This window comes from Xenopus tropicalis, chromosome 1 (genome assembly GCF_000004195.4).
Source record: "Xenopus tropicalis strain Nigerian chromosome 1, UCB_Xtro_10.0, whole genome shotgun sequence".
Classification (NCBI taxonomy): Eukaryota; Metazoa; Chordata; class Amphibia; order Anura; family Pipidae; genus Xenopus; species Xenopus tropicalis.
Genome location: NC_030677.2, coordinates 139,915,169 through 139,937,859, shown reverse-complemented (window position 1 = coordinate 139,937,859; position 22,691 = coordinate 139,915,169). Strand labels below are relative to the sequence as shown.

At 39.5% G+C, this 22,691-nt stretch overlaps 3 protein-coding genes across 5 annotated transcripts in view; 2 read left to right on the top strand and 1 right to left on the bottom strand.

Annotated features, from left to right (window-relative positions):
- Positions 1-329: 329 nt before the first annotated feature.
- The window catches only part of LOC100485637 (myosin-7), a 126,191-nt gene continuing 103,829 nt past the window's right edge, over positions 330-22,691 (top strand). Inside the window, exon 1 of the mRNA XM_031891173.1 lies at positions 330-407. The gene's annotated coding sequence lies outside the window, so the exon portion shown is untranslated. The remainder of the gene's footprint in view (positions 408-22,691) is intronic.
- thtpa (thiamine triphosphatase) overlaps positions 339-22,691 on the top strand; it is a 63,894-nt gene continuing 41,541 nt past the window's right edge. Inside the window, exon 1 of the mRNA XM_031896007.1 lies at positions 339-407. The gene's annotated coding sequence lies outside the window, so the exon portion shown is untranslated. The remainder of the gene's footprint in view (positions 408-22,691) is intronic.
- Positions 889-22,691, bottom strand: part of zfhx2 (zinc finger homeobox 2) — a 57,337-nt gene continuing 35,534 nt past the window's right edge. For 2 of the 3 annotated variants that reach the window (XM_031891153.1, XM_002941515.5), the window contains 4 exons: positions 18,455-18,655; positions 16,194-16,287; positions 11,136-15,350; positions 889-5,437 (listed from right to left, as the gene is read on the bottom strand). In XM_031891153.1, coding sequence (XP_031747013.1) covers positions 4,635-5,437; positions 11,136-15,350; positions 16,194-16,287; positions 18,455-18,655 — 5,313 coding nt within the window. In that variant the 3' untranslated portion in view covers positions 889-4,634. Of the gene's footprint in view, positions 5,438-9,443; positions 9,838-11,135; positions 15,351-16,193; positions 16,288-18,454; positions 18,656-22,691 lie in introns of those variants that run through there. The other variant, XM_012971357.3, reaches the window with a different exon arrangement.

The following is a 22,691-nucleotide window of genomic DNA, read 5'->3' as shown; positions in this document are numbered from 1 at the left end:
ACTTATATTGTGTGGAACAGAAAACGCATGAAACTGAGTGCGGGAGAAAAGGCGAGAAAGGAAATGTGACAACATGAGACATGTCACAAGAAAGGAAGAGAGACTGGCACATGAATGCTGTCCATCTTAATCATTCTATTCTATAATGCGACATAGTCACTAAGTGATTGTCATTCGTGCGCTGCAAATTGCCCTTTGTGTGCATTTGTCCTGTACGTGATATGTGTCCATATATGTGGCCTTGTCATAACGTCAACGTGTCCAGCATGCCACACTGAGTCATGGCCTAATACCAAAGATGAGTAAAGAAGAGAACCATGCAAGGTAAAGCGAGACATCCATATGATCATCACATAAGGCTGTCAGCGAGACTCCAAGGGAAGGATACGAGAGACCTCCAGAGAATGGTGAGAAAGACTAATGCACAAAGAACATACCAGTAAAAGTACTATAGTATTACTGAAACCCTTTGCAAGGTAGACTGGGCACAATGTATCTTCCATCATATACCTGGCGCTTGAATGGGCAGCACTATAGCCATAGTTTCCAACATCTAAAGAAATTGTGCCTAGGGGCACTTTACTGCAGTCTTTGTGCAGCTTGTGAAAAAACCTTAAAATGTGCATGGGGATCATACCCACTTATACATGACCTGCTTAATAGACGCTAATTTAATAATTGTACTTTAAGTTCACAGTCGCATAAACCACTGCTTTGGGCAAAATAGAAATAATTCTGGAAGCTGGTATTAAACACATGCTTCATTACAAAGCATGATTATTCCCTAGTGGAAATATTCAAATGGTTATATTGTAATAATCGGTATGCTATAGCTTACTTTGTACTGGTTAACAGCAGGGATATAAATTACAGAAGACACAAACAGGATAACATTTTATGTTAGTTTTTATATTTTTTTTACCATTTATACATCACTCAGAAACTCTTTGCATGCGACAATCCATGGCGGGTGAGCAGCTGGTCACTAGACAGGGTGAGGATACAGGTAGAACATGGGACACACATAACTCATACACTATGAGCTGGAACGATGTGCTCTGGTTGGGCAAGCTGTGCTTGACTGTGCTGTCGTAGTGTTCGCAGAATTCTTATTTCTTTTTGTTGAGGCATCTGCCATTTTACCTGAATGTTCAACCAGAGCTGCAGGCCCAACCTGCATGTGGCACACATAAATGTGAGCGGAAGTGGATATGATAAAAAAAAGAATACTTAATTGGTTTTGTTGATAGCAGGGAAATAGACCTGAGTGCAGACGATGCCTATGTAGCGCAAGAACAGAGTAACCTCAAATACTGGCCACAATAAACATTGAGATGCACACTGTCATACACTAAAGCTGGCTAAGGGCATGAATGGCATGATTAGCTGGCCAATAATAGAATATTTATGCAAGATATTTAGCAGTTTAATTTTCATTTGGTTGGGTAAATACCCTAAACACTCTAGTATTGCATCTTTGCATTTAACATTCATGTAAAATCTTTAAAAAAATCCACAACTGGGAATTTGTACAAATTTGTTAATGCTCACCTAGCATGTAACCTCTTGACCTAGCACATATATATATTTATATTATCTTATCTTGAAATTCAAATGGCCATACTATAAATACAGTGTGTGTGTAACTCATGGTCATTCTGTTTTATGTGAGGGAAGTAAAATGCCAGTTACTTTGACCTTACTATGACAGTTTTGGCATGATTCCCCCAGTAGATATGTACTGGAAAAATCACTCTGCTAAAAATTAAGGCTAAAGAATAGTGCTTGTAATAACAGAGAAAGCAGATGTCTAGGGAGAAGAAAGGAAAGGATAGTAGGAAACTAGAGAGAATGGATGTAGGCAAAGAATGGGAGCTGATAAGCAAAGGGCTGAGTAGAGAGAAGAGAAATTGTGAACAACAGGGATAACGCATTGGGAGGGAAAGGTCAAAAATGATAAATAACTATAAAAGAAAAATAAAATGTTAGGAAAAATTAAAACTTGAGCACACAGCACAATGTATAAAGTCTGGAATACAACGGAAGAAAATACAAAAATCACAGATCATAAAACAGCTGAATATCTGGTCAAAAATAAAAGTGAGATGGTTAATGTATGAGAGAAAGGTAAACACAAAGTATCACAGAAAGAACAGAGGGTGGAGGAGCCTATGGATAGGGAAAAGGGATCATGGGACAAAAGAGCTGACAATAGGCATGGGCAGCAAAATGCTAGGGAACTGAAAAGACAAGATTTTTTTTTTTTTTTAAAGAAAAGCCAAATTAAAAAACTAAAAAAGGGTGGCACACTGAGAGTAGTGCAATAAGCTTGATATGACACATACGGTATAAAATAATTATAATGATGATATTAAAAGCAAAAAGAGTAAACCTGATAGAATGGGGCATAGTATTTAAAAGTGTAGTTGACAGCTAGTGCATTCTGGTAACATTTGCTGCTGGTCAGATAACTGTTTAATGCTGGGGTATGCTTACAATACAGGTACCAGAGTCAGCAGGTGATTGTTGTAGCCTTTGGTCAACAGAGAATGCCCCGCATGTGAATTGTGGGTTTAAATACCCAAGTGAATGTGCCTTAACATGCACAAATGTCTAGAACATTATGAAAGTGTTTAAAACAAAGACAAAACAAGGGGAAATACCTTAGTTCAATGTTAAAGAGAACACCAACTAAGGAGACTAAGATGTACAAATCAGTGAGAAAGAACAGCATGTGTAGGATGGACTAGTAAGCAATGCTGAGTTAAGGCAAAAAGATTCAAAATTAAAAAGGGTAATTATTGGATTGTGACTGAACCTTTCTTGAATGTTCAGTGTCAGTTAAATACCTAGGCCCTATTTAGGGTGGGGCAGTGTAGTTGCTTCTGACCTCATACTTGAATATCCTTGGTCAAAAATGTCCTTTAGTAATGGATCAATTGGCATATCATTACATGTAGCAATTACTTTTTTTAAAATTTATGTAAGTGTGCATCTAGTGGTCCTCCTGCTCTTTTTCAACTCCAAGAATTCTAAATATGACATAGTTTTTGCTTCAAACATTGCTTTTCCTTTGTAGCATTTCAATGCTCTATTTTGGCTTCAGTGGTCTCTTCCCAGGGTTCCAGTTCCCTCTCACAGTCCATTAATATACTGGTAGGTATCAGCATCCAATCAAACGAAGCCTAGTCTTTGAGCCTGTGTTAGGGGACTTGGAGTGAAACCTCCACCAGGGCTTAGACTTATGTAAATGATTTATCACTGTGGGACATATTTATCAAAAAGTGAAAAATACAACTTGATACAGTCTATTTTATATAAAACAGAATGAACTCATTGTTACACCCTCTATTATGCCCCTAAAAATCCTACAAAAGGGAACAGAGAACTGGAAAGTTCCCTCCTAGTGAACTGTGGCAAGCGCTAATTCCTCTTTGATAAATATTGCCCCATGTGGGAAATGCTGTGCCAGCACTGTATGAAAAAACAAATTGAAAAAGAGTAGGGCCACAGGCTGGAAATTCCTGATCAATTTTTCACTTTAGTAGATGGCATCAGGCTATGCACCCTCTCTAACGCTGGCCCTTGAAATGCAAAAGTAAAATGTATGCATAACATTACAGAAATTTACAAAATACATGCTGCTCATTGTAAAGCACTGTGCTGCGACCCAGCTTCCTCCTTTTGTAGCTATTTTTTCCACATAATACAAATATATGTCCTTTTTTCATTTATCTTTCTTCTTCGAAGCTAAATTTTGTTTTTTGTTTTTTTTGGTTGGTGTTCTCACATTTTCCACATAACTTTGGATTCAAAAGTTTTTTTCTTATGCTATTGTTTGGCAATATTAACAGTTCACCCCCCCCTTCCCCAAATACCCCAAAGCTTAAAACATTGAGTGAGGTATGGGAAGTGTGATAAGGAGTTTAAGGGAGTGAAAAATGCCCCTACCCCTCCCCCAAAAAGATAAAGCCCTTCCCTTTATCCCTCCACGAATGGTTAAAGCATTAGAGTTTCTAGGGTATAGTCTTTAACCCTAAGAATAACACAGTCACATCAATGTTGAAAGGTATCATTTCCTTCCTCTGAAGTAAAAGCCCCACGCATATTGTGTGCACACATCCATTGTGTTGGAGAGGCATGGGTGCAGTCTCTGCTTTTGCTCCTAAAGTCTTGGAACTTTTGGTTACTTTCAATCTTTTTCCTCCCTTTATCCCCCAGTTTATCTGTCATTGCCCTCTCCTTTAGAAAGGAGTATGGGTGCAAGACATAAGGTCAGGGAAGGGACACTCATTTTGGCACCAGAATTAGGAAATGCAGAAAAACTTTGGGTTCTCAGAATCTTTGTAGAGGTTTTAGGTTTTGATTTCTTTTTGGCCTGCACGTGGTATCTTTGTGTGGAACTTCCCTGCTGAATAGACATGGGAAAGAGACAATCAAGGGAGCAGTGTGGCTCATTTCAGCAGGAGAAGTATGAGGAAGCATCCTTAAGTGAGGGAAGTGCTTCTCCTGTAACAGACATTTAGAGAGCTTGAAACACAAACACAGAAAAGGATAGAATAAAGAGAGACAAACTTGGAAAGAAAGTTAAAAGGACAGCTAAAGAAGAAAGTGAGAATACTGTTAAAGCATCTCTATAAAGCCATGAGCACAGAGGTAGCAGCACTCTTTGGCCTGAGTTGAGGTATTGCAGAGGATGCTCCATCACTGTACGTGCTATGTGCACGGTGCTGCTGTGACCTCAGGTGTTGGTTGCGAGCTGCTGGACCCTGCAGCAGAACTTGGCATGACAGGCAGTGGTAGGTGCATACCCTCAGCCTGAGCGGGGGTGGGTGAGGCAGTGAGCCAGGGTAGCAGCCTGAACCTTGGTGAGCTTCAGCTTCTCCCTCCTCATCAAAGGACATCTTACAACGCTGACACTGGTACCTTATTGCCACATCCACCATGGGTATATCCTCATCTTCTAAGTCATCTTCATGTTCAACACTTTCTTCCTCTCCTATTGTAACTTCCTGTTCCCCACTACACTGATCTGATACTTTGGTTTGGGGGGTATCTGTTTTTTGAGGGGGTGATGGTTCAGGATTTGGCTTAAGTGACCCTGGAAGAAGCCCAAGGAGTGTGTGGGGAATTACTGGATTAATGGGAAAGAGGCGCTTTTTTAAGCCATACAGCTGCTGGAAGTATGGGCCTTGTATCTGAGGGGTGAACAAGGGTGTGGCTGCTGGAGCTAGTGGGAAAGGCATAAAAGGAGTCCCCATGAGAGAAGCCCCTTTAAGAGCTGCAGAACCAGTGTTTTCTGATGTAGCTGTAGGCTGTGAAGAATCCACTGTATTTTCTAAGGTTGAATGGGAAGATATGGGGGCAGCTGGAGTTGCACGGGGAAGTAGAGTTGGAGGTACAGTGGAAGTGATCCCAAGGAGGCTTGGAGGCGGGCCTAGAAATAGAGAGAAATAAATGATAAAAGTAATAAGCAGGGAGACATTTTGTTAAAAAATGTGTTATTAAACTGGTGTGCGAGAATGTACTTTTGGATGTCATACATAATTCCATTTTTTTTTAAATCCTTTTAATTCAATTTTAAATATAAAACGTTCTAAATGGCTCAATTCAGTATTTTTCCCATGTCATTCCTCTCATATATCACGCCAAAAGGCAAAAGTTAGGTTAACCCTTGTAATGTTCTTTCTACCTTAGTTCTGCATCTGCACCATCCACCCTCATTGCATAGTAAGCACTTCTCTCTTATTATTGACCCCAGGTTTATCTTGAGAAAACCTGTAATCACATGATTATGATGCATCTACACAATCATTGACTTGTCCACAAGGTGGAGCAATATGCAGATTTTACAGATGCTTTGTTGCAGCTAGCCAAAGGTGCAAAACTACTAGTGACAGCCATAGACATGCTTGGCAGGATCCATTATGGTTGCAGCAATCAGGCAGGCATATGCATGATATTGATCATGAACAATGAAGCCAGCAGTAAACTGTGTTGCTGAGGAAATGTTAAGTTTCTTATCTATAGTGCAGGCCAGAGGAGTTACTGAATGTGAAATACAACGGTCTATTATAATGATTTAAGCCAAAATATCTGCATTGACTTATGCATTGAATATGCACATTTCCCTAAGTCTACTGGGGTTATGTAATAAAAGGCACTAAGTGTGCACAGAAGCTGTAACTTATAGCAACAAATTAGCAGGTAGAATTTACTGGTCACCTTTTTAAAAGGAAACATCTTATTGGTTGCTATGGGTTACTGCTCCTTGACAAACATAATGCCTTTTATTACATATGGGGGTACATCTGTTAGGACCACACTAGTCAATAGTGAACAAGGTGGCCATTAGAACTGCTGAGGAGAACAATGCTTCCCACAAGGAGAATGTAACAGAGGCTTCTCAATCGATTAGCACAGTACCCCCTGCTTAAATTATTTTCCCAGGCTTTTTTATTTTACATAAAGCTGTGAAATACTTTCCAAAAGAGAGAATTCTATTATTCCTCTCTATAATTCCCTATGAGCACCCTTTAAAACTACTTAATGGCCTTTAAAACTACTTAATGGGTGACATCTTGGTCCAACCATACCCAAAAGTAAAGATTCTTTCTATACGTTTCTCAGCATGACACGGTGTTTTATTTGGGTTATTTTGCTTTTGTTAGTCATTGTATTTGTTTCCGAACTACTGAATAGAGATAACTAAACTGGTGTTTTGTACATAAACAATATTGATGACTGGTGACACATAAAATAACCCTCCTAAATAACCAACCCAACCCGATTCTCCTTTAAATCTCTATATATCTGTGTTATTTGTCTTATTGAAAATACATAAACTGGTGGCCTAACTACACTGCATTCTAAGTGAGGCTTGCTAGTGATTTATATTTGCAATGCCATTACTATTTTTTTTACATCTATGCTTATATATCTATAAAATATCATGGTAATTGATAACAACTACCACCAGTGGGCATGGCTACAATCTGCTACAAACAACCAATCAATGCTTGTTTGTGCTAGTGTCACAAGATATTCTCTAGTCCCATCATCCTACTTTCTGTACATACTGTTTATGTTCTTGGTCTTCTTTGTAATTTAATACTTTAATTAAAATACTGAACTGTTAATAGAAAATATGTTTTTTTATTTAGAAATACCTTTATACTTTAAAGCACATGATGTATGGGGCATAATATGGTTTCCAGGCCAAGAAGCTGTACTAGCAGAGTAAGGCAGTTCTTACAATAAGAGACAACAGTTATAATGTTGCATGCTTCTTAATGTAATATGCAGCCTACTGATGGACTTGAACCAAGGATCTTTGGATTTCCCTGGCATTCACTCTGTTCATTAAAGGCAGGCTGTATCCTTCAGGCATACCCTGGTCTTTGCTTAGACTGTATTCCCACAAATACACAAAACTAAAATTGTACAGGCATTCAGAAATGAAGCAAGATGGGGGGGAAAGCCCCAGTGATTTATTATGCCAATCAACAAATGTTTTGGGCGTGATGTCACTTTGTCATATTGTTAATACATATAAAATCCAGGGGGCATGTGCCTGTCTTTTATAATTTCTCTGCTCTGGTAGCATTTTTGGCATTGATTTTGCTTCTAAAAATCAATCCTGTTCCCTTTCCTCAGTTTTAGATTTCCTTGCCCGTAGCACTTATTTCTGGTAGCACTTCTTGGATGCTGTTAACTGCTTCTGGGATGTACCTACCCCCTGCCTGTCCTGTGACTGCATTGTTAAGAACTGGCCTTTGCCTGGCTAATCCTTCTCTAGCGTGACTTTAGTTTGTAAATTCTTACCCCTTACCCCTATTCCTTGTTTGCATGTTCGGCACCCATGCCTGTGCTCTGTGGACACTCTGGGAACCAGGGTAAAACCTGGCAGCAAAAGAGTGCAATGAACATAATTCCTTTCTAGACAAGACTCTGCTGAGTGATATTCGCTGGCTGAGAAATTGTCCCCATTGCCATATCTTTTAAAGGCAGTTGTGTAAAAGCTATTGTATTATTTTAAAGCCATGTATTATTTAAATCTGCACAAGGGCATTGTGGTAAATTAAGTGAAGGAAACAGATTTCTGCTACATTGTGTCTATAGACCTCTGCTATCAGGCTAAAAATACTAACATACCTCTTCATTAAAAATAAAAAAAAAACAATAACTTTTAAAAGATAAGAGTATGATTGAAAACCTGAGTTCTGTATGATAGAGTGAAGTTCATCAATAGACAGCTATTTCTCATCTTTATAGACTCCCATGCTACTGAAGGTCGATACCAGAAGACTGGCATAAAGCCAATAAAGGACCAGTATTTTAATGGGAAAAAGATAACCAGGAAATTATAAATCTGGTGACTTCAGTAGCAAATGACGTTTCAGAATGGATATTGAGTGAGGCTGCTCAGCAATACATTGGAGATAAAGCGATTAGGTTTGTGGTTTAAGAGGCACTCGTGCCAATGTAGCTGCTTAGCTTCACTCAGCAGGTAGCAGGCAGCTACATTGGCACGAGTGCCTCTTAAACCACAAACCTAATCGCTTCCAACATAACTGTAGGGCACCGGGAATGAAAAGCATTCACTTTTAAAGGGATAGTTCACCTTTAAGATAAGTTTTGGTATGTTATAGAATGTACTATTCCTACTAACTTTGCAATTCATCTTCCTTATATATTTTCGTATTTTTTGTTTTTGAATTATTTGCCTTTTTTTTCTACATCTTTCCAGCTTTTACATGGAAGTCACGAACCCTGCTAGGCTCTCAGAGGCTACAATTTTATTTTTATTGTTACTTTTTATTCCTTATCTTTTTATTTAGTTCCTCTTCTATTCATATTCCAGTCTCTCATTCATACCACTGGCTGGTTGCTAAGGTAAACAAGACCCTAGCAACCAGATAGCTGCTGAAATGCCAAAGAGAGTTGCTAAACTAAAAGCTAAATAACTGAAAAACTACAAAAAATAAAAAATGAAAACCAGCTAAAAATTGTCTCATAATAACAATGTCTACATCATACTAAAAATTAATTTCAAGGTGAACAAACACTTTAAAGGAGAAGGAAAGGCAAAGTCACTTGGGAGCTTCAAAATGTTAGGCACCCCCAAGTGACTTTAATCGCTTACCTTTTACCCCGGGCTGGTGTCCCTGTTCGGAGAGAACAGCACCAGCCCGGGGTAGCTGCAGCGCTTCCTGCTTCCTCTTTCTCGTGCATGCGCAGTAGAGTGAAAAGCCAAACTTTAACAGAAAAGTCGGCTTTTCACTCTACTGCACATGCGCCGACCGCTGGCATTTTAGGGAAGGAAGCGCTCCGCTACAGGTACCCCAGGCTGGTGCTGTTTTCTCCTAACAGGGGCACCAGCCCAGGGTACAAGGTAAGCGATTAAAGTCACTTGGGGGTGCCTAACATTTTGGCACCCCCAAGTGACTTTGCCTTTCCTTCTCCTTTAAGTATTTATACTAATTAACTAGTAAATTTCATTGTATGCAAGCCCCCATATTTATAGATGACAAATTATGTAAAGCAATTAGTTTTGACAAACATTTAGGCCTCTTACATTACATATAAAAAGTAATGATTATTTAGCAGTTTTATGCTGGTGCTGCTTTATGTACCTCTCTAAATAACAGCAGACTACACAACATAAGACTGCAACCAGGAAATAGCAAACAGGAAACATTTTTAGGGTCTTCCTCATGCTACATATGGAAAAATAGGCTGAAGTACTTCAAAATGGTTTATGTTTCTTCCACTGTGTGGCCTGCTCAAATGTTTCATATTTATTTTAATGGGCATGCTCATAGGATCTCCGTCAGTCTGTCATGAAAAAAAAAGTTTAGTATCAGAATATATAAGAGATCATAGGTCAACCTAAAATTGATGAGAGTCAATACTTATTATCTTTCCTGTGTATTCTGGTCTGTTTGGAAATATGTTTGCAGAAAACCCACAACGAGACTGGACACTATTCCAGCTAGCCAAAAGCAAGGTACAGGAATCAGCTGTTCTCTGTATATCCTGATTTAACCAATATATTTAAATGTTGTACAGTAGTGTGAAGTAAATTTCTTTCTGATGCTGCTGTTCTGACCAAGGCTTTGTGCTGGTGTGCACATATAGGCTACAGACTAATAATGTGCTTGTTCCCAAAAATTATGTTTTTAATACTAAGCAAGCATCATTTGATAGTTTGCCAAGATTATTGAAAAGGTAATATAATGGCAATACTTTAAATACCTAGAAAAAATACTGTAGATTTTTGAAAAATAAAAATGCATATATATATATATATATATATATATATATATATATATATATATATATATATATATGAGATGTGATGTGATGCACTATTGTTTTTTTTATCCTTGAGAAAGGTCCTAATAAGGACCGAAACGTTGGTTTTAACAATTTATTTAAAATAAAAAATTTTTGATGAAACATTGAAGGGTGTGCTGGCCACAGATGATTATTTTCTATATTATATATATATATATATATATATATATATATATATATATATATATATATATACACACATATATTTTTTTCTTATACAGTAATTTTGCTGGAAGTGGCATTTTTAAGCTTGTGAATTTCTTTCCATCCATTTTATTTGTCTTAAAAGTCATAGCTCTTTGTGCAAGTTATTCTCAAACCTTTCTCTATTTGGCCACATGACCTTTTGTCCTGAGGGTTGGTCTTTACATTATGTTCTAAAATTCCAATTTATTGCCACCACCCCTTTTGTCATGTTATATTATTTGTTTTAATTTTGAAGCCAGGTTTCCATGTTGCTTTCCTCCCATTGCAAGTGCTGTTCCCTCTATTTTCCTTTACTCTAATTCCCCACTTCACTCGTGCTGATATTACCACACTACGCATCATTTCAGTAGCATTCTAGGTGGCACGTAAGTGCATTAGTTCACAAAAACTATTTGTCTGCACCAATTTTCTTGATTTGCACTTGTTTTCAAATTATAAGGTAAGAATAGAAAATGCCAGGTGCAGTATGTCCAAAGGATTTACTATATAGTGATGTTTTGAAACTAAATTCAACTCCTTTTGATTTTTACACCCAGGATAATTTTTTCTTTGGTCAACCTTTGTTTTACCTGCATTAAATGTTGCCAGCCCACCAATTGGTGCAGGGATGCCTTGTCCTGGCATCAATAGTGGGGTGATCCTCTGGATTTGGGGCGACACTGAGTTGCTTCCCTGGAAACTGAGCATCTGAGACGTCTGTTTGTTGTCAGAAATGAGAGGAGCCACTGCTGTTGGATGGTTGTCTCTATATCTGCTTTCTTCCTTTAGTTGTTGCTGAATAGCCACACGGAGCCTTGCAATGTGCTGACGAGAAAATATATGAGCACGGCATGGAGTGGTGGGTCCATATTTTACATTACAGTGAGTGCACTCTGTGGGCTGTGGACCCTCGTTAAGTGTGACTGTGCCACTGAGACCTTGGAGCTTGGCTTTCTTCTCTTTAGCCCTGGCATTCTGGAACCAAACTTGGACAACCCTCTTTTGTAAGCCAATCTCTCCCCCTAAGGAATCGCACTCGTGCATGCTTGGCGTACGATACTCTGAGTAGCATGCTTTCAATATTCTCAGCTGGAGGCTGCTCATTTGAGTCCGAAAACGTCTGGCCCCTGTAGACCCAAACATTCCTTCAGAGTTGAATCCACCCTTCCCAGGGCTTGGTGGTCCAGGGTCTGAACTGGATGAATCACTCATTTCCCCTCCCTGTGGGCTATGCATGAGACTTTCTAATGGTTTTGAAGCCCCTTTCTCATATGACTTTTGATTGCTCCCTCCCAGGGTTTCCAAAGGATGGTCTTCAGGAGTTGTTTGATGCACCTGCTGCTCAGAAGGCAAAATGTTATTTTGATCAGGGTTGTCCACAGTAGCAGAGGCTTCTGTTTTATCAGGTTTTTGCATTTGCTCTCCTGATACTGGTAAAGAATTCAAAAAGCCAGGGATGGGCTGAGGTTTTTTCTCCGAGGCAGCAGGTAACAAAATGGGGGGAGCTGGAGGTTTTCCTGCGTAAGAAGCGAGCAGCAGTCCTGGAGATGATTGGGGGCTGTTTACAAAGCTAGAAAGCACCTGGGCAGGATTAACCAGAGTTGGAAATGTTTGAGTTGGGTTTAAAAGGCTAGGTAAGCCCTGAGGAGGATTAACAAGACCAGCCAAAGATTGAGTTGATTTGACAAGGCCTGGGATAGCCTGGGACGGATTAACTAGGTTTGGCAATATCTGTGTAGCATTCAGTATGCCTGAGAGAGCCTGGCTTGGACTAACAAGAGATTTAGTGGTGACTGGTGTTGAAGTCAACCCCAAAGAAGTCTGAGTTTTAGATGACAGGGGAGAAGAACCTTGTCCTGGACAGGACACTGCTTTAGTTACTATAGAAGGCGTTACTTGACTTGGTGAAACACTGTAGTAAAAACTAGCGGTTGCCTCCCTTTTTGCTCCTTCATTTGGTGCATCATCTTGTTGACGAGAACCTGAGGCTGCAGGAGGGGGTGCCCCACGATACTGCCCTTTACGTTCACGAGCCCTAGTGTTCTGAAACCAAACTTGTACAACTCTTTTTTTGAGGCGTACTTCAAGAGATATACGCTCAAGAGTGCTGCGTGTTGGGTTAGAGTCCTGTAAGTACCACCGATGTAAGATATCTAGTTGCTCTGGCAATATTGTGGTCCTGAGCCGTTTGTCTTTTGGGGGTTCATCTCCGCCTTCACTACAAGTTGGAGAAAGGCTTTCTTCCTCATGTTTTCTTTTTCTTTGAGTACCTGTATCACTGGATCCTGCAGGTATTACCAAAGAGAGGTCCATTAAGTTAGCTGGAACACTATTATTGGTTGCTTGTAACTGGTTTTGATCTGACATTTCAGGGGGAGTGGGAGTCAAACTTTGCTCTTCAGGGAAGCCTCTTTGTTCCGACAACTGAGTGTTTTCCTCATTAACTGTAGACGACACCCCTTCCTTTGCATCTAGTGGCACAATATTTTTCTCTTCCAGGGACGTTTGCTCCTCATCCTTAACCTGCGTGGATATTAATGGAATTTCAGAAGCTGCCACCTGAACTGGAAGGAAATCTTCCTCTTGGCTGGGGTTTCTTGATAATTCCTGTTTGTCTTCCTCACCAGTCATTTCCTCATGTTGCTCGCTGTAACAGTCTTTCAGATGACGGATGAGCTGGATTATACATGGCATTGTGGTATCACATTTCTTACATGGAGGCACTTTACTATTAGATGCTGGCCGTTCCCCTGGTGGACTAGGTAGAAGTGGGGGTGAAGAAGAAATGCCAGTCTCAACAGCTTGCTTTCGTGCTTTCTGACGGGCATTCTGGAACCAGACAACAACCACACGACCAGGCAAGCCCAATAAAGCTGACAGATTCTCCACCTCACTGTCCCGTGGATAAGCAGTGTATTCGAAGAAGCTATTCAAAGCCTGAGTCTGGAAGTCAGAGAATTTTGTTCGTGAAAAGCGTCGGCTGCCCATGCGATCATATTTTGAGGCATCCACTTCTTCCTCTTCCTGCTCCTCAAGGATTTGTTTCTCTTTTGCATACCATTGCTGTATGGCTGTAGGTGGTAAACCAGTCTTATTAGATGCCCACAGGAAATGTTCTTCTACTGGATTATTTGAAAGGTCCAGAAGACTATGAAGAGAGTTGAGCTGCTCAGCTGTAATACCAAGCTCTCCTGATTCCTCTTTTTCTTCTGTTTGTTGTGAGTTCTGTGAAGTGACTGAGAAATCAAGTGGTGTAACAGAGGAAGATGGTGTTTCCATAGGAACCCCTGTAGGATTGTGGCTATCATAGCTGCGTCGGTAATTTGCAGCATACTGACTCAAAGCCTCAAATGGAAGTAGACGTTGGTGCATATGCTCTTCATGGGTCTTAAGAATCAGTCTGTTGGAAAAAAGTTTCCCACAAGTACCACACTGTAATTTTTCTGCAGAAGGTGGTGTTGGGGAGACACTACGTGGTGCAGCAGGCGGTGGAGGCTGAACTTGGGGTTGACTAATTGTTGGTTGCCGTCCCTCATTGTACTGTGCAACAAGCTCAAAACCAAAATTCTCCAGAAGAGATCGAGCTGTGGATACAGTTGGATCTCCAGCTCCTTTGGGTGCAGGTTCTAATCTTGACTCTGAATTCTGACAGCCATCTGCTTCCCCTGTAGCTGCCTCCTGCTCATCAGGCATTTTATTTTCCTTCTCTTTTGCCGCTTTTGGTGTTGCACTGGACTGATCGCCCTCTTCTTTTGTGGATGGTGGCTGCTGAGCACCTCCAAAGGGCAAGACAGGAGTAGCACCTCCATCTCCACTAACCTTCAGCTCTTGAAGGTAGAATGGAAGCAAAAGCTGCTGTTGTTGACGCTGGAGTTTCAAAAGGGCTTCTGGTATTAAAGGAAATGAGGGAAGTAGTGAAGAAGCAAACAGAGGGGGAGGCTGAACAAGAGGGGGAGGCCGAGGCAAATCCAAAGAAAGCTGCATTGTAGGAGGGGCAACAGCAGGTAAGATAGGAACACCCAAACAGGGAGCTATATGCTGTCTCCTTTTTGGGACATCTCCACTCTGCAGGTCCCCAGATGGTTCATTTTTCCCATCATTTGTAGGCTCATTCTTGCAAATGGTGTCACGCGGAGATTTTTCTGTAGGAGCTTTAGCAAGATCATATTTTGATCCTCTGGATCGAGTTTGGTGAAGCACAGAACGCATGTGAATTTCAAGAGTTGAGCTCTGGTTATATGAAACATGGCAAACGGTGCACTTGTATGGCTTGTCCTGTCCAGACTGGGCCCCATGACTTTGAGATGCAGCCCCCTGCTCTTGTCGGTTGGACAGAGAAGGGTCAAGTGAAGCCTTTCGGACTTTGTGCAAATGGGAAACAGAATTGTAATGAACAAGCAATATGTTCTTCTGGGTGAATGATTCCTTGCACACTACACACTTGTGGGGTCTTGAGGGGTCCATAAATTTGTCCATGGCAAAGTTGGTGGTCTTGCGGTAGGTCACTTGCAGTGGGGGAGCTGGTATATTTTCTTGGGAGCCAATTCTTTCATCCTGCTCTAGGACTTCAATTTCTCTGCTTCTGGCTTCACATGCTTGTTGAATATCAGATGGGCTAAACTCAGGGTGATCTTTCTCCAAGTGTGCCCGTAGGTCACTAGAACTGTCAGATAACTGCTGGCACACTGTGCATGAATTATCTTCTGGGGTCTTTTCAAGGTCTCCTGCATGTTCTGTTGCATGAACTGGACTTGTAGAAATCTCAGGAGGGGATTCAGGAGGGGAGTGTTGATGTGGGATGTCACCTATGAGGAAGCAAAAAAATTTATTTAAAGAGTAAAGAATAAAGTGTAAAAATTGTCTTATAAAAATAAAGTTACATTACAGACGTGACAGCATCTTTGAGAGCATCTCCACTATCAGAGGCAATTGAAACATGGGTACCCAGCTTATTATCCAGAACAACACATAAGGCTAAAGTCCCACAGAGCAATTTAGTCACCCGCGATAGATCTCTGCTACCACAGATGTCTAATCGCTCCAAAATGCCTTTTTCACCATAACAAAGGCAGTTGCTTTGGATTTTCTCCTGCAGGCAACCACGGTAGCAGAGATCTATCGCAGGCGACTAAATCGTTCCGTGGAACATTAGCCTTGCTCCATAATAATTAAAGGAAAATGATATGTTTAGAATGAATCCTTAACTAGCACATGATTTATTAAGTGTCTCACTTACTCACTAATCACCTGACAGTAAATAATGCAGGTTCTAACTGAAACAAAAATAAGTGTGGGAGTAAACAGACAGTTCTGTCTATTCACAGGGTGATGCTTTTATGCATGTCCTTGGTTTGTGCAAGTACAGTGCCCCTCAAAAAGCAAGAGGGCACAGTACTCAAGATGGCAGTTTTTCTATGTGGGGTTATTCAAAAGTAAATTTTTCATGAAAGGCTTATTCATATGAAACAGTGTTTTACATGATATACTTTTAGAAAGACCACATGGTTTCCCTTTAATATTTGCTTTAAACAATTGTTTTTCTCCCCCAGGTACAAAAAAAAATGTTTTTTGGTTTAACCAGCTTTATCTCTGGTAGCAAGATGTTCCTGTGCAGAACATGTTACATGTACTGCATAAAAGGGACTTACAGGAAGTGTGAGCATCTGAGGAGGGCTGTGTTGGCTCTTCCCTTACTCTGACAGGGAGAATTCTGGTACGAAAACTCATTTCCACTTTTTGCGCCTATAAGAGATAAGATATAGAGTGTAAGCATCAATACATTTAGCAACATTATCACTGTGAGTTTTTAGAAACATTTTACATCTGGTTTTTGTAGTGTTTATTCAAACAGAACATTTTAATACATTGATGTATTAATATTCAACATTGTTTAGTAACATAACTTTAAAAAAACATATTTGCCACCTAATGTTATGTTTTTGTGCACACTGACACCTTTCCCATATAAGATTTGATTTTAAGATATCTCTTGCAACAAACTGGAAAAAAATAAACCCCTAAGATACTCTGAAGCAAGAGATTAAATTAGCCCCTCTTATTATATAAAATAATTCAGTCATTTTGATTACAATTTATATTTTTGAAGGAAAAACCATATTGATCAAACTGATTAAAAAAGGACCTTGTGATATCAACTATCACAAGATCTTCAGAAATACCTTACTTTCTAGAATGGACATAGCTGCCACACGCATATACACTGTATATATGTCTCTGTGACTTGTACTGTGCTGTATATTTCGCACACTGTGACTTGTGTATATTCTAAAGTAGGCATCGTTGTGGCAATTTTTAGTCACCATGACTTAAGGTTTTAAAATCTGCAGCTACTTGTTTCCCCCGTCTGTCTTCACCCTAAGAGTTGGATTTCCTTCATGCAAAGGCATGTTTTTGGTGTAATTTTTACATAATTCTATGGCCAACCGACAGTGAGCTGTACAGAATGGTGTTGTTAAAAAAAAGGGTTACTTTATTTCATTACAGTAACACAAAGCAATTCAATAAAAGTTCTGGTTATTTTACAGAGTTCTTTGCAGGTCTGAGTGCAACCTCCTGATGTTTTGTTGTGATTAAATCAAATATTAGCCATAAACTACACTGAAGCAATGACCCCAGTGGCCACATCCCCATGTAAAATGCTGAAAACCTTGTGTAACATTAATAAGAATTTATTTTTGAAAGAAGCATCTCTTGCTTTTGTCAGCAAAATACATATGCGGTTTTAGTAATATTGACATTTCTAAAACGATGGAACTGAATTTGTAAACACAAAAATATTCCTCGGGTGTGCAGTCAAAATGCAGTGGCAATAAATGAAAAGAATGGAGTATTACTGGAACCTAAAGCCAGCTACACATGGTAGAGAAACACATCAATGAACTGATGCGGTCCTCGTCCCTGCAAAGTTTTACAGGGGCAGTATGCCCCCTTTTCCAACATGAGCTATATGAATTGGGCTTGTGTTAAACATACTTTTTGTCCAGTTTTCTGTGAGTTTTGTTATCTCTTGAGCTAGCCAGGGCAAGTAAAGAACACAAAGCTATTTTAATGGTCTATGCATGGTGCCAAAATGTCGGCCAGCACAACTAATATGTGGTCAGGAGCTGGGCCAAGACCCATGCATTGCTGGCTTGAATCTAGGACTCAAGGGGCAGATTTAAGCTGCCAATTTGCCCCCTTTAAACCAATTAAGCAACTTGCCTGTGTATGGGACCCTCTGACAGGCCTAATCAACCATTATCTGGCTGATAATCGGACAGATGTTGATTGGGAATGTTCGATTTTTCCCATTGGATCAAGGACCACAGGCCTGTATCTTGGTTGCTGAGATCCTATCATTTGGCCCAAGGATCAGACCGATATTGGCCACCACTGGTGGTCATATCGGGAGAGGTAAGCTTGTTTGGTGATCTTGCTAAACAAGTGGATCTTATAATGTATGATCATCTTAAGATTAAGATTCATACTGCTGACAGTATATGATTTTATAGACCAAATAATCAGGAGTCACATGGGTTTTCATGTATGACTGCATATTTCATGCATGACTTATCATGCAGGACTTTTAAAATTATGCTTTTGATACTGTTCTAAACATACATTCACATATTTGTAAGTGCATCATGAAAAATGACTGCTTATTTTGGAGTAGAGTTGAACTTTGTTTGGAATAATAAAGGGGATATATCATTTAGGAACAGGCTGTATAAGTAAAGCAGGGTACATGATAAAGCTGGAACAAAGTTATCCAACTTATACACCCATATATAAGAAATAATCAATTATATGGTATAATAGGAACAAAGCAGGTATTAAACCAAACAATCAACAGGCCTCGATATATTATCATAACATCGTTATTTTTGTATTATATGAGGTGCCAACTTACCACCAGCAACAGTTTTTCCACACACTCAGAAACAACATTGTGTCCATGCCCAAGATGACCCCTCAGGTTTGCAGTTCCCGTCAGCTGTTCTTGACACAATGGGCATCGAAAAGTAGGCTGCAAAGCGTGCTGTGACACTGCATGGCTTTGCACATGATCCTCTGAGGAACTTACATAGGCACAGAATGGGCAGCAGAAAACCTGCATGGCAAAAAAATTGTTAAATGACAGATAGCTACAACAAAGACAAAAACAAATACAAGTGTTTCACTAATCTCTGACAGTGAGCTGTACAGAAAGGTGTTGTTAAGAAAAGGGTTACTTTATTTCATTACAGTTACACAAAGCAATTCAATAAAAGTTCTGGTTATTTTACAGAGTTCTTTGCAGGTCTGAGTGGAACCTCCTGCTGAATGAGAAAAATTCGGATTGGAAAACGAACATTTTGCGACTTTTTCGTATTTTTTGCGATTTTTTCGTTGCCGTTACGACTTTCCCGTAAATTGTCGCGACTTTTTCGTAACCGGTACGACTTGCGCGAATTGTCGCGACTTTTTCATAGCCATAACAAATTTGGTGAATTGTCGCGACTTTTCCATTGCCATTATGCCTTTGGAGAATTGTCGCGACTTTTTCATTGCCATTATGCCTTTGGAGAATTGTAGCGACTTTTCCATTGCCATTATGCCTTTGGAGAATTGTAGCGACTTTTTCATTGCCAATATGCCTTTGGAGAATTGTCGCGACTTTTTCATAGCCATTACGACTTTCGCGAATTATCCCAACTTTCGTATTGAGAGCTCGAAAAAGTCGCGACAATTCGCGAAAAAGTCACAAAGTACCGATCATTACGAAAAAAACGCACTCGGACGCTTTTCGGACCTTCGTGGATTAGTAAATGTGCCCCTATATAAGTAATATAAATCTTGTTTCTTTCAGTCTTAGAATTACACAATCACAGCAAATAGGCAGGAGCCATTTTGTGGACCCTGTTATTAAGGCAAGCTTTGTATCACCCCAAAATTGTGTGTATGTGTCAGAATGGGGGACCAGATGCCCAGGCCCATGCACTAGCTACACAATTAGATAGTGAGGAGAGGGGGAAAGTGAGAGCTGAATTGAAAGTTAAAGTACTTGCCTGCCCCGCCTCTATGCCTAAGGCACAGAGGCGGGGCAGGCAATATATGATTGACAGCTGGGATTTTTAATTGCATTTATAATGGGTTTGGATGTGTTAATATAGAAATGAATTTGGGTTTCTTATTTAATTTGAAAAGGGCTTTTATTATACAGCATTTTATGTCTTGGTGACAGGTCCACTTTAAGGGCGACTTTCCATTTATGTTTTAGAAATATTTAAACCTAAAGGAATTTGCTATTTTGTCCTGCACACATATAAACCCAGCAGTACAAAAAACACAAATACCCTCAATAGAACATTTAAAGTGGGGTTTTACTGTAAGGTGCAGTGTTTTGGCATGTCTCAGTTGTTCAGGCTTATGGATACAATGGCATGGTCTAAGGGTTAACCTTGTTGCTTCACAGACTTGTCTAAACTTATTTAACATATGCTGGCTTTGCTGCATACCGTATGTTAAATGAATGAATGACACAGCTCTCAGACATGACATCTCCAACACTTTCTTCCACAAGACAACCCACAGACTTACTGGGGCTCATTTATAAACACTAGGCAAAATTTGCACCTGGGCTGTAACCTATAGCAACCAATCTTTGATTAGATTTTTCCAGCCAGCTGCAGGTAGAACAATGAAAGCAAACTTCTAATTGGTTGCCATGGGTTACTGCCCAGTGTTTATAAATGGCCCCCACTGTTTTCAAAATCTATAACCACTAACAATGATATCTCAGAGTTATACATGAACATGTCTGGACAGAGATGCAAACAGGCCCTGGCCTACACAAAGGCCCAAATAACAGTTCTGTACTCTGCAACACCCATCCTATATTTTTATCTCCTCATTTTGTATTATATGGGTACATATTGCAGCTGGTACTTCACAACCTCTCTAGTTTATGCATAAGAATTACTCTCCAATGTATGTTAGGTAACTGCAGCTATTTTTTTATGTGAAAGAATGTGGTTGAACTGGCAAGAGCTGCAGGCAATATGTCAGCTCTTTCCGAGAAAGATTTTTTTAGTGGAAAAGGCTGTAAGAAGAAAAATAGTTTTTTGCTAAATGACAGCTTAAATATTAATATGAATTAATATTACTGTATTTCATATAATTTATTTTTAGATTTGTTTTTTTATAAAGGCTTCGATTCTTATATAAGACTTAAAATATATTTCAGTTTATTGTGTTTCAACTTTACAGTGCATTTAATAGCAACAGTGTCTGTTAATGTTAAATGTGGGATCTCTAAAAGATTTTTTCCCAACAGTTTTGCAATAGAAGGACAGAACCAGGACATAGTCAGAAATTACATTTGTTTTACTCTTGGAAAACACAAATGAAACATTATTTTAATGAGATGTAAATGATTATGTACTATACTAAAAATTAAGAGGCCAAGTAATATGCACCAAACTTAGGTGTACCCATAAAATTACAGGGCCCACACAACTGAAAAAAATTAAAATCAATGGTACGGCACCTTGTGTGGATGGTTTTAGGTTTTATAGAAAAATACATATCTTTTGTATTAGACTTTGCATGTTTTGTTGCTCATTGAGTTTCTTGTACAGATATATCTGATGGCGGAGAATTTGCTTTACAAGAGAAAGGCTTGACAGCTCCATTAGTAAGTATTATGATGTTAGTCCTGTATCTTGCTGACAGTGACTGATAATTGCAAAAAGCTATTATAGCTGAGAAGTGCAGTCTATAGGAATGTAAGAATATTATAGGTTAACTGAGAGACAAGAGATCAAACATAAGTGGAGAGAAGCAATGAACCAAACAACAAGATATGGAGATGAGCAATTCATGCAAAAAACAGAACAATATAAGACCAAAAGTAGAGACTGGATCAAGAATGGGAAGCATAGGGACATCATAAAAAAAAAAATCAAAAAATGTGACCTAAACAGGGGATTAGACCCCTTAGAACCCTCTCAGAATCACACAGCCATGTTGTTCTGGTTTCCCAGCATTCCCTGGGCTGCCCTGTGCAAATGGTTCTGCAGTAAAAAATTCTTAGTTGAAAAATATGGCGGTGCAGTGTTGATGGAAAAAGATGAGCGCCAACTGGGGTCAGAAGTGAGTAGAATCACTGGGGAAGGTGTTCCTAATAACTTGGCACCCCCGGTGATTCTACCTTTCCTTCTTTTTTATATAGGCATATAAAGAAAAACTGTAATAAATGGGAAACAACCTAAAGTATATGTAAAGCTAGAGGTTGCCCAACAAGTGGAAGTTTACCAATTTGGCCTCTTACACTGGAACAAAGGAATCATCCAGTTTGGATCAATCAGATCATCATGGGGACAACGGTCGGTAGGGGGCTGCATCAATGCCTCAGCACAGTCCTTTAGATTTTCTAACTTGCCTTGATGTTACATTTAATTCCATAACATTGTGGATATTTTATGCCTGTAGCCCAGGGATATGGTATTTTAAAATCTAGAAGGCTTGCATTGTTTTACATCTCAGGTAGCCATAAACAGTTACCATAAAAAAGACTTGAAAAAAAAAAAGCAGATACAGCTAGTTGACAATAATTAATACAAAGTGACTAACTGTTCAGTTGAAATCTATGAAGCTAAATAAAGGCAAGTAAGAATGCACGAAAGAGGTATAAAACCAAGGGGAAACATTTAGTGCTGCTGACAGCAGTGACCAAATGGAGACCTCAACATGCACTGGTCAAGCAGATCCATTTTATTACATGTGAGTCAGATAGGCTGGGATATTACTCATCTCTACTAAAGTAGACACAAAACTTATTCAAAAGGCCAGATAGGATATAAGTTCAAAAGTGGCATTAGGCCAACTGAGTTACTTTACAAAATACACTTATGTATATTTAAAACTGACCATGGCATGCAGGCTCAGACTGGGATTTAAAATAGGCCCTGGCATTTTATGTAAACAGGTGCCAAAACAGTCACAGGGAGTGCAAGTACAGTTTCATGAATGGGTCTGTAAATCTAAGCCACGTCACAGTCATACATGGGGTTTGGTTAAGTTGCATTAGGTTATGTGGGTTGTCAGTTTATTGATGTGGGCATGCCTATAAAAGTGACAGCGTGTGCAGTTGTGATTATTGTGTG